The sequence below is a fragment of the Toxoplasma gondii genome, chromosome IX (assembly GCF_000006565.2).
Source record: "Toxoplasma gondii ME49 chromosome IX, whole genome shotgun sequence".
In the NCBI taxonomy this organism is placed as follows: domain Eukaryota; phylum Apicomplexa; class Conoidasida; order Eucoccidiorida; family Sarcocystidae; genus Toxoplasma; species Toxoplasma gondii.
Window position 1 is genome coordinate 1299768 of NC_031477.1, and position 14757 is coordinate 1314524.

Below are 14757 nucleotides of genomic sequence, written 5' to 3' on the forward strand. Positions count from 1 at the left end.
CGATGCTCACGGAGAGCTCGTCCGCAGCTGACACACTTTTATGTACCACAGCCACCACACCTAGTCCACAAAAAAGCATGCCGCGACTCAGCACGGACAGATGCTAGGGTGTCAGTGGTCTTTCATAACCTTATCCGAGAGCCACTGGTGGACGCGAGGTAGCGCTAATCGACAGTCTGGAGAGATCTGGAATCGTCTGCGACGCGGATAGGGGCTTGCCCGAGCATCGCAAATCTACGTATATTATATCCCTGCATAAAACAACCCGTGTCAAAACAACTGCACACTCTTGGTTTCGCCCTCGCGGATGCGGTCGGCGGATACACGCCCAACTGGAGCCGCTCTTTCTCTGCGCGACGAGACTTCGACCCAATTCTTCAGGTCCTCTAGGGCATGAATAAATTTGAACGTCAAGACATGAAAGAAAGGAGCTCAGGATTCGGTTGTAGAAGAAGCTTGGGACTCGCTGTGGGTGTCGGCCGTGATAATCATCCAGTTATTCTCCGTTTCTAAAGGCGTACGCACCACAAGAAACGCGGATGGCAGAACGTATGGGAATGTATCGATGGATAGGTCTTCCCCTGTAAACCACGTTTTGCGTGGGGAGTCATGCTCACTGATGCTACGAATCCAGGTTGCTCATGTGTCGCGTTGTCCGCGCGTTCTCACTCAAGCATCCGGGTCAAAACAGGTATGTATAGTGACAGGCCCTAAACGGATCTAGCGCGCTCATCCCACTTAATACGTGGGTGCACATTAACTCTTTGTCTCCATCGATCATGAGTTCATGCTGGGCAAAAAACCTTTTCCCGATACTCTGTACTCTGCGGCATCTGCAGCGTTTATGCTTCTCGAAATGTATGGCGGGAAGTGTTTTGTGTGCGCCGGCTTCACACCATCTTGTGACCCGATCGCTGAATGCGCGTTACGGATCTCGAGACCGTTAATAAGTCGGGAATCAACAGAGAGACGTTGCAGCAAACCAGAACGTAGCAGGTGAGGTGCGAGCTATCTTGTGCAACTTTAGGAATGCCTTACAACATTCGAGTGCATACCCTGTTGTCTTAGGTCTATGTCCGAAGTTGTTCTTCCGCATGCCTCAGCAATCAGATTTTGGGTTTTGTTCGTCGCAAGGTAGGATTTGCAGTGAACCTGGATGCAGACAGCCGCAGGTTATTCAAGGAGAGAGGTGTGCTGGATTGTTGGCAGACACGCCATCAACGGCCGAGGCATTGTGTTTTAGAAAGAATCATTAATCTACAGCCCGACGAAATGTGTCCACGAGTCTGCAACTGTCTGCTCAACACTGCGCCTGGAGTTTCTCGATGGTCAAGCTTACCTCGTATTCAACGCCATAGTCATTGCGATAGTTGACTTTTGGGGATGAAGCTAGCATCTGGTCTGTCTGTGCGTGCTTGATTACAATTGGTGTATTTGCTGGCACTGGACATCCTTCGGTCTCGAAGCGAACACGAGGATCGACGTGGAAAATCTGTCGATAACGACAGTTTCAGAAGCTCGAGCATGATTGTCAGATCTTCTAAAGGGTGTCTCGAACTCGATGGAACCGCGAAACATTGGGAAAACATGTTGATTCAGAAGGTTTAAGGGACGAAATGTCATCGTCAATCTATGCACCGACTTGCCTACGGCAGGTTCGCTCTACACTAACTGATGCATAGCGCTAGACGGACTGCTAAAACTGCGCAGTGGCGAGAAATAAGAGATACCATCAGTCATGCTAACTCCCCTGGTACATTTTGGTTGGTAGCGAAGGACGTCGCAGTCATACATCTTTGCTCGAAACGGCCCATGTTTTTCTTGGTATGGAGGTCAGTAGTAGACTGACCTTCCAGACAGTATTAGCGGACGTTGTTGGACAAAACAGGACTTGCTGGTAATTTGAAAACTTGGCGAACGATATGGGAGATCGTATTTCGCTGTGCAGGTACCTCTGCATATTGGTCGGAACAGAAAGCGGGCACGCCAACGCCAAAGAAGCTGCAGCGCTTTGAAAACCAGAACTTGATGGCATTCAGTCATGTTTTAGTAGATCGGCATACGCGGGTCATGGTGGAACCGATGGCCGAATGCACAGCAAGATACCAGACAGCAGAAATTTGCTCCATACTCCTATCCGGATGCCTTCAGTGTTATTGATAGTGACTCACGTCTTGGTTTCCATGCTTGACAGGACAGAGTTGTGAAAGCGAGGCATCCACCTTTACGGTAACAGGCTGGCCAAAGTGAATGACTGTGTCGGATCCGAAACTGTCGTCATTGATAGGCCTGGGTGAACAGCGGAAACACTGCGAAAGATGGCTTGTATTCAAGACGGGAACGCAGCAGGTCCTGCCCATATCGGGAAGACAGTCAGATTCGAGCGCTGTCAGCAAAAGGTTGTTCTTATTTACTCCGCTTCCATCACCTGCCTCACCCAAAGGCGCATTTCCTCAGAAGCAACCCTTGCTTCAGGTAGCATGTCACATTGCCGCTGATGCGGCTATCGGATAATTGCGCACTGTGTGAAGCCGAGTGGCATCCGGGAAACCCTTTTTATGATCTTCCTGAGGTTAGGAAGGATAATGGCGTTTCCGGGCACTGACTGGCTGCCACTCAAATCTCCTGCGCACGCGTCTTATTCACTGTTCTTTTGTATGTGCTTGATTTGATTGAAATCGGTGTTTGGAGGCGTACCGACAGAGATGAAACACATTTCTAACGCAGGAGTCGTAGCTAGGTCCTGTGGCACACGCAAAGGAGACTCCAGTTGTCTTCTCCGTCTTATCACCGACGTCCGCACACAGGAACCCTCCCGTCCGCTCATTGACGATCATCACCCGCTGGCCAAAATGGAGATAGCCATCTTCCGACTTGCTTAGTGTCGCTGGTTGTAGACTGGCGCTGAGTCTCTTGATCTTTTTGAGGACCGACAGCTCCCCTGGATTTTCCGCATTCGAAGGCGTGAAACAAACGGAGTGGATGCGACATGAAAGATCTGGCTCTGGCACCGGTTCTGAACGTCCCTCTGTAAGCATGTGGGTGTGCTGGGTAAACCGGAAAGCGACGTGTTGACACAGGCAAGCTGCGACGCGAATGTGTTCAGAGATTGAGCCATATCGCAGTTCACGTTTTATGCAGAGACTATCACTCGTACATCGGTTGCGAAAGCAGTAATAAGTGCGAAGGGGTAGATCCTCGATTGTTCGCGCTCTTTAGTGGCCTAGTCATTGGACGCTTCACGAATTAAACTCCGTTACACTCACATGGGATGACAGGCCTAGTCGGCCCACTTTGTCGCCAGTAAAGGTGGGAGCTTGGGCACCAGCGGTGTACTTTTTCAGTTGTAACACACCCATCATAGAATTAGTGTCGGGAGCTAAGTTCCCCTATATGTAAACAACGATATCGAGAAAGAGTGGTCCCTACCGGCTTTCTTTTTCTCGAGAAAACTTTTGCATTCTTCATCATACGAAGCTGCTTCTTCTTGCCAGTTACCAAGTCTGAACGGAATTGACATTTCCAAACACCTCTGCCTTTACGTATTTATCATATTGTGGATCGGGAGTATTAAGGTGCCCAGAGTCTATCGCAGTTATTCACTCTGCAACCATCTCTAACGGCAACCGATAATTCGGAAATAGACCCTCGCTGCTCATTGTGGCAATAGAAAAGCGTGAGCTGCACTCGAGAAGTGAAGGAAATCACAGGTTGCTGTCGTAACTTGACTGCTTCACCTCTAATTTTCTCCGCTATTTGAATATGTGGCCACAGCATATCTGATTTGTCACAAAACCAACGCTTTCTTGAACTGCTGCCATTCTGCGGAAACAAACGCAAAGACCACGAACCTGAATGCCGTCTGGTATCACATTTTGGCATTCTGGCCCCCCAAGGCGTTGGTGTTAAGCGACGGATTGTACCTGCACTTGAAACCGACAGCTGGTCGGCTAGTACCTCCGGAAAATCTCTTCGCCATGATATTAGCAGCCTCAGCTTCGTCAGTTGGTTTCTCAGGTGGGCCCAAATGGCACTACGTTATTCTGTGTAGAAACAGGGTCAGCTTCGACTTCCTTTCTTGGTAATCACCGGAACAGTATCAGATTCCAGGTTCGCCTGCCCCAGTTGGCTCCAGGAGAAAGAGAGAGACAAACGTATGTTCAGCCCTGGAGCGATTTCCGAAGACTATTCTAGAATGCTTCTTCGCAAGCGGCAGGCCACAACTACTGATTGCTTTGCCCTGCTATCGGTGTAAGCGTCCTCAACGACTTTGGAAATACATCCACTCAGCTAACAAAAAGTAATCGTGGGCCTCGATATTGCTGACATGTTTGATGCTGCAGTGTGATTTTTCCGTGCAACTTCGCGAAACAGGGCCCGTCGATGATTCCTCTTGAAACCCGAAGTAACCAATGTCGGCTTACTGGCCACCCAAGTGGTTCACTAGTCTCTAAAACCAAATGAGTTTTCTGCCGTTGTACGGAATAATTGTAGAAGCTGATCACGAATGACAGCTCGTGATGGCTGCAATCTAGTCCGGTAACCACAGAAAGGCGACCGTAAGGACGAATCTGACGAGGCCTCGGTCCACATGATATCAGAAAAATACAGCTTGTTCGCTACTGCTGAACAGCGGGATTGTTCTTCTTTGTCACGGGTTCTGTATGGTGGTACAGTGGAAGAAATTACGACAGTATAATTCGGACGCGACTGCGACTGGAAAACACTCTGGGGGAAAAACTCTCCCACTCCACCCTGCGGAACGCAGATTAACTAGATTCTGTGAGTGATTGACAGGCCAAATTTTGAAGAGTTTTACTGCATCAACGTACAAAACCATTACAGCCACAGCTGAGGGAACACAAGGAATCTATCAGCATATAAAAAACATACGCTAGATGAGGTGGGCAACATCGGGCACTCATGAATTTTTAGGAAAGCACTTGTGAGGTCCGTACAACCTCGCTTAAACGCAACCTTTGTGTTCTGTCGAAACAAAGGAGACCCCTGATGATCCTCTGAACTTCGGGGTGCACCTGCTGACCGCCAGCGTCTCGGCGCTGGCGAAAAAGGTCAGGCAATGATTTGTCCTCGCTCAACTGTTGAATGTACATTGTGACATCCTTTGTCCTACGAAAATGCTTCGAAGAAAGACCAAAAGGGTAGACGCCTGTCCATAATTTGTACAATGTCATACCCAAAGCCCACAAATCAGCAGCCTCCGTAACTTGAGCGAAAATCGCTCGTCTTCTGTCCCACCCCGCCAGTACGATTCCGACGTCTGAAGGATCTGTCAACTTTGGTGTGTAAACAAGAGCTTCAGTACTACCGTTGGGAACACTAAGGCCGAAATCGCCGAGGTAAATGTTACCCTGTTCATCAAGAAAAAAGTTAGAGTCTTTAATATCCCGATGCACGAGGCCCTTGCAGTGCAAGTTGTGCACAACCTCTATCATCTGCTTTGTGAGGAACAGCCTTGCTTGGTACGATAAGCTAGCGCACGCCGACAGAAGGTCAGCCAGGCTACAATATAGCCTCTTATAAAGGACCACAATGCTGCATCCCGCGCCCCTGCTGCCAATATCGAAGAGATCCGGAAGTCCACGTATTCGTCCACAAAAGAGAGGTACGGCAAACCTGTCGCGGAAGTATAGTTGAGCCGATGTAACGGAACGAAGAAGTAGACGGATCCTCATTTCCATGCGTTTGCTTACAGCAAGAGCTTTTGAAATATCAGACTGCGGGCTTTGCAGGAAGGTGCGGTCGAGGAACAGTAGTTTGAGGGCCAAAGAGTCCAACTCTCCTGAGTGAGCAGTCGAAGCCTCGAAAACTATGCCATTCCCCCCTACTCCTAAGTACCGCCCCCGGACCATCCGCAGAGGTTGGCATTCCTTATCAAGGACGTCTAAAGTGAAATGACTACCATTGCTGACGAGGCTGTCAACTGCAACGGCAGCAGCAATCGCACCTTTATCTTGTTTGTATACACACGCCTCGACGTCTACCCAGCGAAGTACCGCCATGATGTCAGAACGACCCCGGTGCTCGTCAAGCTGAGCAAACGCCAGCCCGTTTTTGCGGATATCATACTTAGCCCGCGAACAGAGAGGCGTACAGCGAAGATAGCGGTGCAGTGTAGAAAAAACCCGGGTATTCACGTGGTGAACCCTCCAGCGAAACGCTTTCCTCCGTGAGGTGTTCGACACAGGTCCCGCTGGCTCGGTCGAAGTATCATTCTGTGTATGACACAAGTTCGACAAAGATTCTTGATTGTCCGCATGCGTTGGTTGCCCAATAAGAGCGTCAGGGCCCTCCTGTCTATCAAACTCCTCTGCAACGCGGCCGACATTCGCAGACCCCGACAAATCTACGCGCCAAGCGCTAGAGTTGAACACGTGACGCATTTCTGGAGAACAGGCACGAAATGCATCAACAAACCGCGCCGAGATGCAGAACTTTAACCATACTCACAAGACTACTGGGGCCACCAGTCGGTCAGCAAATTCAGCTAGCTAGAAACACAAAACCACGGCGTGGTTTAATATGTACAGAATTGACTAATACGCCTTTTGAGATATGTTGGATCCACCTAAAAATTGCTCTTCGGGCTGCCTGATAGAAATCCATGAGACCATTGTGTGTGACACTTATTGAACTCGAAACAGAACAGAAAAGAGCACGTAGACACATCAGTCGGAGCGGGGACACAACAAACCCTAGCGGCGAAGAAGCTTCCGGAAACATCATATCTCCCATTCGCCTGCTGAAACGCATGTGGAAACATGATTCTCGCTTTTAGAAATTGTTTCCCGAGTTTTTGCGACGCCGCATGGGTCTCATCCCGGCGAAGTTCTCACACCTTTGGACAAAACGTACATCGCGCATATTGCCAGTATTCATCTTCGTTCATCCTGTAAAGTAGCATCCGCCAGCCTCTCGCACTTGATATTTTCAGCGGTAGACACAGAGAGAGCGTACTAACAATGACTAACCATACGGGGCTGTTGGATACGGCAGCTGAATGTGCAAAACGTTCGAGCGTGCTCCACACCGGCCTACCCTTGAGACAGGCAGGCCAGGATACAGTCACAACACTTCTTTTCAGCTGTCAAGATTGTAAAGCTGTGTCACCCACTTCAGATAGCTGAATATAACTTTCAACTACGCATATGATCTCGGCACGATTGCCGCTGATAAATAGAAAACTTCAAGGGAAAGCAAGTACTTCCGCTGTGACCCCCACGCATATCGAACAAGCGTGTGCCGGCATGTATTCTCATACCTCTATTACGATAGTCTTCTCTATGAAAAAGTAGCCCTTTTTTCCTTTTATGTACAACTTTTCCCCTACGTCTTGCTTCGTGGACCTCCTACGAACCGAACTCAAAATGACTGTGCAGGCTTGAACCAGGCAGTTGCAGTCTGCTTCGATCGTCGTGCTGTTCGATGTGGTGACTCACTGTGTGTTTCGTTTGAGACAGACTTACTGAGCAGAGCGGGCATGCACAGCACGGTTCGACTTAAAAAACGACTCATTATGTTAAGGCTAATTCCGAAGGCAGCATTGTGCACTGATCATGACACGATATCATATTTTCTGCGGAAGTTCTGTCCAAGGTGAAGACTCTACGCCGTGGTTTCACCTTTAACTCGAGATGTAAGTCATTGTTTTTTTTGACCACCGACATGCTAGTCGGAAATGTGCTTCGAAAGATGGAAACAACAAACGCAAAGTGGCATGTACGCCGCAAGATTCTTGAAGCCTGATTTCCATTTGTCTTCTTAGACGATTGACAGGCATACGATAAAAGGCGTCATTTCAGTAGAAACAACCTCGACAGTTGCAAGTTAGAACCCACATTTTCCCGTATGCTTCAGATATGCACGCTAGTGGCTTCCATTCACAAAGGGTAAGCGTATTTCATGGAATCTATGGTCCTGCCTTGTTTCTTTATTCAAATGCGAACCACCCATGACATCAGCATGCCCTTCGAAGGACAGTTGTTCGTTCTGTCGCATTTACTTGGTATGTTGCAAAGTCCTATTCTTATGACATCTCCTAGATAATTTTAGACAAACCATCTTCTGAAACGACATATGGTCGACATGAGACACACAACTAAATAAACGCTCGTGTATCGCACTGTTCCGCACGCATGCTCGCAGAACAGGTACCTTTTCAGAGGAAACCGTTTTCGGAGGTTGTCAGGCCCGCATCAGAATAAGCCGCTTTACATGGCGACTGATTTGAATAAGAACAAGAACAGTACCAGTACCACACCAGCAGGCTTAACAAGCACAACAGCGCAGCGCATGCGCCGACGAAGAGGTTCCAGGCTGGGTCTCAAGACTAGTGACACTTTGCGCCTCATCAGCTCTGGAAAAACGAATTATTCACTACAGAGTACCGTTCATTGCAGAACATACTACAGCGGAGAACAGCAGTACAGTACTTTTAACTGTTTTGAAGGTGTTCATCGGAGGCGCCTGCAGCGCCGTCGCTCTCTTCGTTCTTCGCGAGTAGAGCTCGATTTAAATAGCCTCGAGGCGCATGTTCATTGGTCCATCTCCCCGAGGCAGCATATACACTGGACGCTGCACTAGATATGGAATTGCCACTTTGTCGTCTGTTACTTCCACGGGATCCATTGGTGTTTGAGTCCCACATCCTGAAAAACAAACAAGCCACTCAGGGAGGGGACGACAGCTGACCAGCACCCGCACCATGAACCTGCTAGCCTAGTGATGGTAGACTCGGTTGCCATAAGAAGGCAGCCTATTATCACGGACAAGCATTCTCATTGCCTTCGATGATTTAACGCTATTCGCTCGTGGTATTTTTCCTTGATATCAAACATGCTGAGCAAAACGGCGTTGTTTTCCGTGCATATGGTCACAAGTGTATAGGCTCTTAGATCGGCCTGTTGCACGCCCCCAGAAATGAAATCGTGATGTCCTGCCGCGGTCCTTCGCGTTTCTACCCTCTGAAACTTGATTGCCTATCATACGATGCCGTACTAAGTATTTAGGACATGCTCCTTTTTTCTACACCATGAGCAGCTAAAAAACGAATCCTGTACTGCGAACAGATGGCAATTAAGCAGCAGTGACGCTTACCATGCCACAATTGCAAGGACGACAGCAACGCTTGAAATAACCCAGAGAGACGTCGCCACAACAATATCGAATCGCCACCAAACCAGGCCCGCAAGTCCCGTGATGATGCTTAGGGCGAACAGACCGGAATTCAGGAAGACGACGCAACATGTCTGTGGACAAGGAAAAAACATTTCAGCATCAGGTTCCAGTGTCAATAGTTTGTGGTACACATCAGTCTCGTTTCGAGCCAGGAGTATGACACTGAAGGTCTACAGACGACGTATTTGGCGCGTTTGGTGCCGTGTGGTTTCGCGACCCTGTTGCAAAGATATTCTGCAAGTATCCTGCGTCTTGTTGAATAGCTTCCCGTCTGCCACTAGCATGTGCTCAATATCCCAGGGAAAGAAAGTCACTGTCTGGCTGGTGCAGGGGACATGTTGGCAAACAACTGAAAAATGCTTACCTTGGACGTGTTGCATGTTACTACAGTGACGAACAGGACGAACCAGACGAGGAGAAAGGAGGCACAACGAAGAACCCATGTCTGTGTGTTGGACGCGTGGGTCTCAGATACGTATTCCGACACAAGCGCTGCTGGGCTATAATCTCCTTCCGCGAAGATGCTCATGGTCCGATTCTGTTTCCACAAATTTCGCAGACACAAGGGTCAGAGGTCATGTTTGACAAGGCGTCACACCAGTGAATGGAAAACGTCGAGGCTGCTCTTGTGGCAACCTCAAAAAAATACGGTATACGTGCGAAAGCGTTTCGTCGGTGTCCCCGCATGCAAACTGCGAGTTCTTAGTCATTGTGCGGTAACCCGCTATCCAGCAAACGGCACTTGTACTCCAGTCGACGCCGTACAGAGGGTTTAGTAGTCTGACTACGTGCGGCTTACCTGAAGCGTAGGAGAAGGAATACCTTGAATATGGCGGTCAGAGCCCAGGAACCCTGTCGTCTGCAGGCCGATGACACTGACGTGTGTCGCTGTGCTGCCCCAGAAAGTGACACGAACATCTCCGATGCGAGGATGTTCCGGATCTCCACTGTACAGGGCGTTATTCTTCACCTGGGTGTTCTTGTAATCGAGATGCGTTGGGGGGCGTGATTCAGAAGGTTGATAGTAGCCGTCATCGACCAGAGGAAGCAGTTGCTTTTTCTTGAATTTCGTCAGCAGGTGGGAAGGAAGTGTAAAGCCGCCGGCTTTCAACTTGGAGGTGAACTAGAAACGCACATCGTGGGATACGCAGTGAGCTGTGGATGCACCTCATGAGTAAGATCCCCCGATTGAACGCGGCCGGCAACTCAAGTAGGCTTGGTTACTCCCTAGATAGACTTACGCCTCCTGAATGCTTAGCACGACTGTGTAGTCCTTCCAGTTTTTGTCTGACAGTTTTAGAACGCTTTGGGTCCAGACGGGATTCTACTATAATTGTGCAGACGTTTGTGGCCTATTCTCTGGAGTGCGCAAGAGGGCGCAGCTGCTGTCTCTGTGGGAGGCGGACCTCTTAGGCGTTCCCGATTGCCTGTGCATTCTGTAATACATATTTAATCAAGAGGAGATGGATATGCTGTCTTTGTTTCTGCTGTCCACAGTGCAGTCTCACTTACCACTCGGCCCCTCCCAGGCACAGCGGGGAAGAAATCGGGGTTCGTATCCCCCGGCATTACCATGCTCGGAAGTTGAGAAAGGTCAACCTGAATAGAGCATGTACGGGAAGACTTGCACCCTTTAGCTGCGGAAAGTCTGTTCGCCATATGCGAAGCATACGCACTCAGTACAAAAGTAAGATCTGAGCTAAGCCGACGAACAAATAGCGATGCGTCAACTGCCTGGTAGAAAATACTGAAGTTACAATTTTTCAACCACTGGAGGCTTGTTCACACATGCCAGGCTCTGAAGCTAGCGGGTATCCCTGCATTGCTTCACTCTGTATGAAAAGCCAAAGGCAACGGTGTGGATACACGAGACCCGGACTGCCACAGATTAGTGAAGGTGCTGCTTTGAACGAGTCGATGAAGGAGGTTTTCTTACCTGGTGATCCACCCAGTCGCCCTCTATGAAAGGGCCCAATGTGCCACCCTTCTGGACGTGTTGGAAGATCTCAGCCTTTGTTTCAAAAAACACTCCAGTGAATTTAGCAACGTTTGCTGAAAACGAGGAGGGTGGGTAGAAAGTATCCAGCTCAGCCAAAGGGCAGTCGATATGCACGAGCTTTCGGTCGTTGACAGGCAGAGGCGAGCAGGGTGACGGCACATATCCGCGCATTAGTGGCGTCAGTGCGTGCACTTCCTCTGCGTAGTGGTGTTCCCCATAGAGCATCAACGCTAGCGTCCCCGCAGCGACGACGAAAGAACACCACCAGAAGAAATTGCACATCCGCGACCACCGGTTCCCGCATTCGTCGCGGTTCGATTCGCCGCAGAATGTTCCGAGCATTTTGAAAAGTAGGTTGGAATATCCACAAGACAAAAGGGACAAGATGTAGACACGCGTGTCCTCAGAAGAAGACAATGGCGACCCTGCACCTTACATGAACGGCGACAACAAATCGTACAGTCCACGTTTTCCACAGCACCAGAACGGAGGAACAGGGAGTACTGAAATTCGCTAGAGATCACGGCGTTCCGGCGAGACGCAAGCATGAAAACCCCGCTTGCCCAGTTGGGGGATCGTGCCTCAGTTCTCGGATGAAGATGTGACGAGTATTTTGGAAGCCGTGTCGTTTCGGCAGTGGGTGCCCTACGAACATGCGTAGTGTCACCCTGTCAAGCGGCAGACACCAAGACAGCAAAGAGACTCACTGAAACTTTAATACGTTGAAGGAACACAGATACTTCAAAGAGAAGTTGATCAGGCCGAGGCGCAAGGCAGCTGCTTGGTAGTCGCTTTCTAAGCAGCGCACTACGGTGGTATTGAGACAGGACCACTTTCGAAGTAGCATATACTTTGCACAGTCAAGCGAGACAGGAAAAGTGACTTTCAGACACAAGCCAGTGTGGTTGTACGTCAGTTCTGAAGGAAAAGAGGCGCAGACGTTTGTACGAGGTCATACAAAGAGAAAAGCTCCATAAGCCCCGAATCGCACTCGAGAGTCCAGAGAAAAGGCGCGTTGTATGTGTAGACGCAGCGTGGAAGGGAACATGTTGCCCCTCGCCTCACACAAGAGAGTTCTGTGCAGAAAAACATGTGCTTTCTTGAAAGCTCTCCACAAGGTCCACCAGAAAAATTTTCGTGCTTCAGTGTCGGTATGCGTATCCGACGGTTAACGCGAATTTGAGCAGACGGGCAATCAGAGGGCGGCTGGTACTCTGAAGCATCTATGCTGCAGTGACGTGTACGTCCGCACAACTCCACGATAGGTATGTCCCCGTTGAAAAAGACGAAAAAGCAAAAAAGCGGACAGCAGTTTTTAGCAGGAGCGAGGCTCCCTCATTTTAGGCGACACAAAAGGAATGCTGCTCCGCAGTTAAATCTGCAAAACAAAACCACGCACGCGTTACGGGGGCGACCTTGGCTGCCTGCCACAATACACATCACAAATATTAGGAGGCAAACCGTTGCCAAACCCGCCGCTGCCTCTAAAAAGATCGCCTCTACACCTAGGATGGAGACGAAACCACCACTGAGCTTTCCGGCATACCGTTCTACTCAGCAGCAGAACTCGTGGAACATTGACAAGCAGTTACTTGCGTCTGTTGACTCTTCGTCCCGTGCAGCTGTCGGAGTGGCACCGCCGCACGGCTAGCCATGTTCAGTCAGTCTCTCGATACTAAGCCTTATGAGCGCACTACATACACCAGTTTCCTTCCATCCTCTTTTGGCATCAAGTTAACCGGGGCATTTCGGTCTTGTCTTGCCATCAAAAGTTCGAGATACTGTGTCTTCGCTTTTTTGCGGGGTGCAAAAGCCTTTTTCTGTGCTGTGAATTGTCCAGTGGTATCACAATCACGGTGTTGAGCTTCATTTGGCGCGGGACGCGGTCGGCGCGGCGATGCACACTGTAATTCACAGAAAACTGTGTTCCTCCCGAGATATTTGTCGGCTTCACCAGCGACGTTTTTACCGTATAATACACTGCAGACCCTGTAGGGCGGATGCATGCTTCACTACGAAAAAGGGGTTTGGTGATGTGTTTTCGAGAGCCCGTTAAATCGCAACAGTCTTGCGCTCCCGTCAAAGGCTGTGTAGGGATGTGTAGGGCACTACTGAGAGGACACGCTGGCGACTCTTGCAGCATGCCCGTTTCGACAGGGATTAACCTCAACTGCACAGGTTTTATCAAAAAGCGTTCCGCCAAGGAACTTTTACATGCTTTTAAGAAGCGTTAATTCGGCTCGTAGGGGAGTTAGAAGAGCGGAAGTGTGGCGTCAATAGTGGCAGCATGAGAGTTCAGGTTGCCTCAGCTGCACTGCGGACTCTGCCGTATCATTTGCATACCACCAAGCCTTACGTAGGTACATTAAGAAGAATGGCATATTCTTTTCCGTAGAGATGCGAGGCACTGTGTGTCTTAACTGCACGGGTCCAAAGAGAGAGAACATACTGCCTGAGCATGAGCTCAAAGCGGAGGAGGATATGACTACGCTGTCCCTCGAGAACGTCACTGTAGGAGACGCAGCGTGCGTCACGCAGTCCATAGGGCTGAGTTCTGCTACGGTTTCGTCAGAATGTTTCAGGAACGTGGCACATCTTGTCTTTTGAATGCCGGTCGTGTGCCAATGGCCCCTCGGGTGGTCGCTTGCTGACCATGTAGGACACAAGCCTAATGCTCCTTTGCTGAAAAAAAACAGGAAGAAAACAAAAGCTACCCTGTGTCTGGTGTCCAACTAACGGGACGGCGTCGTCATGGCGGTTCACCAGTTTTGTGTCCGCTGGTAACATGTGGCTCTTTGCGGTGTCACCTGCTTCGAAACGCCGTCAAAACTTTGTAGCTTCAAAGTCATAACAGCCACCAAAAGTCCCTGTGTTTCCAATACCTTTGGGGCTCATCGCAAACCGTATTCTCCTGGTTTTGTTACCCGCAAGTACACTGGAGTCCCTACTTTTGTGTGTACGAGGTAACAACCAGAGAGGGCAGGCTCGGTGAGTGACAATCAGCATAAACTCGAAGGCGAGGAAGTAGTTAGTCAACCGGTCACTAAGAGACTTGTGAGGAAATCCGACAGCTCCACCGTGCCACAGCAAAGTCACCCGCTGATGCATCACTGTCAATTATCAGCTGTCCTATCTTCAGATAAAAGGCGTCCTCGGTGTTTGCAAGTATTAGCCAGACACCGTCGAAAACCACTCTCCGCAACCCTCTGGAGCCTGTGCCACCATAGATCTGTCGGGACGAGAGGCGCCATTACTAAGCATTCCACGCAGCTCTACGCACGCCCGATGCGTACGCGTCAATGGCGAAAATGATAAGCGTCTGCGAAATGCTGGATGGTTCGTCAAAGGGGGCGCCTCTCCTGGCTTAGAAAAGCTAGATATAACAGATGTTGAACAGGCAGCCACTTCATAGATTGTATGCATTCTTTTGACTTGCACGGGGACGCCTTGAACCGTTCTGTAATCTCCGATGCGGCTTTCTGAAGACGCCTATCATCCGGTTCTAGCCATCTCGGCAGCCTCATCTACAATCCTACTCTAGGTGAACCCATGCGTTCTTT

At 49.6% G+C, this 14757-nt stretch overlaps 3 protein-coding genes across 3 annotated transcripts; all 3 read right to left on the reverse strand.

Moving 5' to 3' along the window:
• Window positions 1-432: 432 nt before the first annotated feature.
• TGME49_266105 (EF hand family protein) lies at window positions 433-3038 on the reverse strand (the record flags this gene model as incomplete). Its single annotated transcript, XM_018781416.1, has 6 exons — window positions 433-509; window positions 1056-1152; window positions 1340-1492; window positions 1850-1954; window positions 2172-2289; window positions 2698-3038. The coding sequence occupies 6 exons, from the start codon at window positions 3036-3038 to the stop codon at window positions 433-435; spliced, it is 891 nt and encodes a 296-aa protein (XP_018636285.1).
• A 1541-nt stretch (window positions 3039-4579) lies between these two features.
• ROP41 (rhoptry kinase family protein ROP41) lies at window positions 4580-7650 on the reverse strand. Its single transcript, XM_002368668.2, has one exon. It carries the CDS (start codon window positions 6402-6404, stop codon window positions 4932-4934), a length of 1473 nt encoding a protein of 490 aa, XP_002368709.1. The 5' UTR covers window positions 6405-7650; the 3' UTR covers window positions 4580-4931.
• Window positions 7651-8455: 805 nt separating this feature from the next.
• On the reverse strand, window positions 8456-11539 carry TGME49_266090 (hypothetical protein; the record flags this gene model as incomplete). Its single annotated transcript, XM_002368667.1, has 6 exons — window positions 8456-8669; window positions 9118-9269; window positions 9563-9736; window positions 9998-10321; window positions 10711-10797; window positions 11135-11539. 6 exons carry the CDS (start codon window positions 11537-11539, stop codon window positions 8456-8458), a joined length of 1356 nt encoding a protein of 451 aa, XP_002368708.1.
• Between the last annotated feature and the right edge of the window lie 3218 nt (window positions 11540-14757).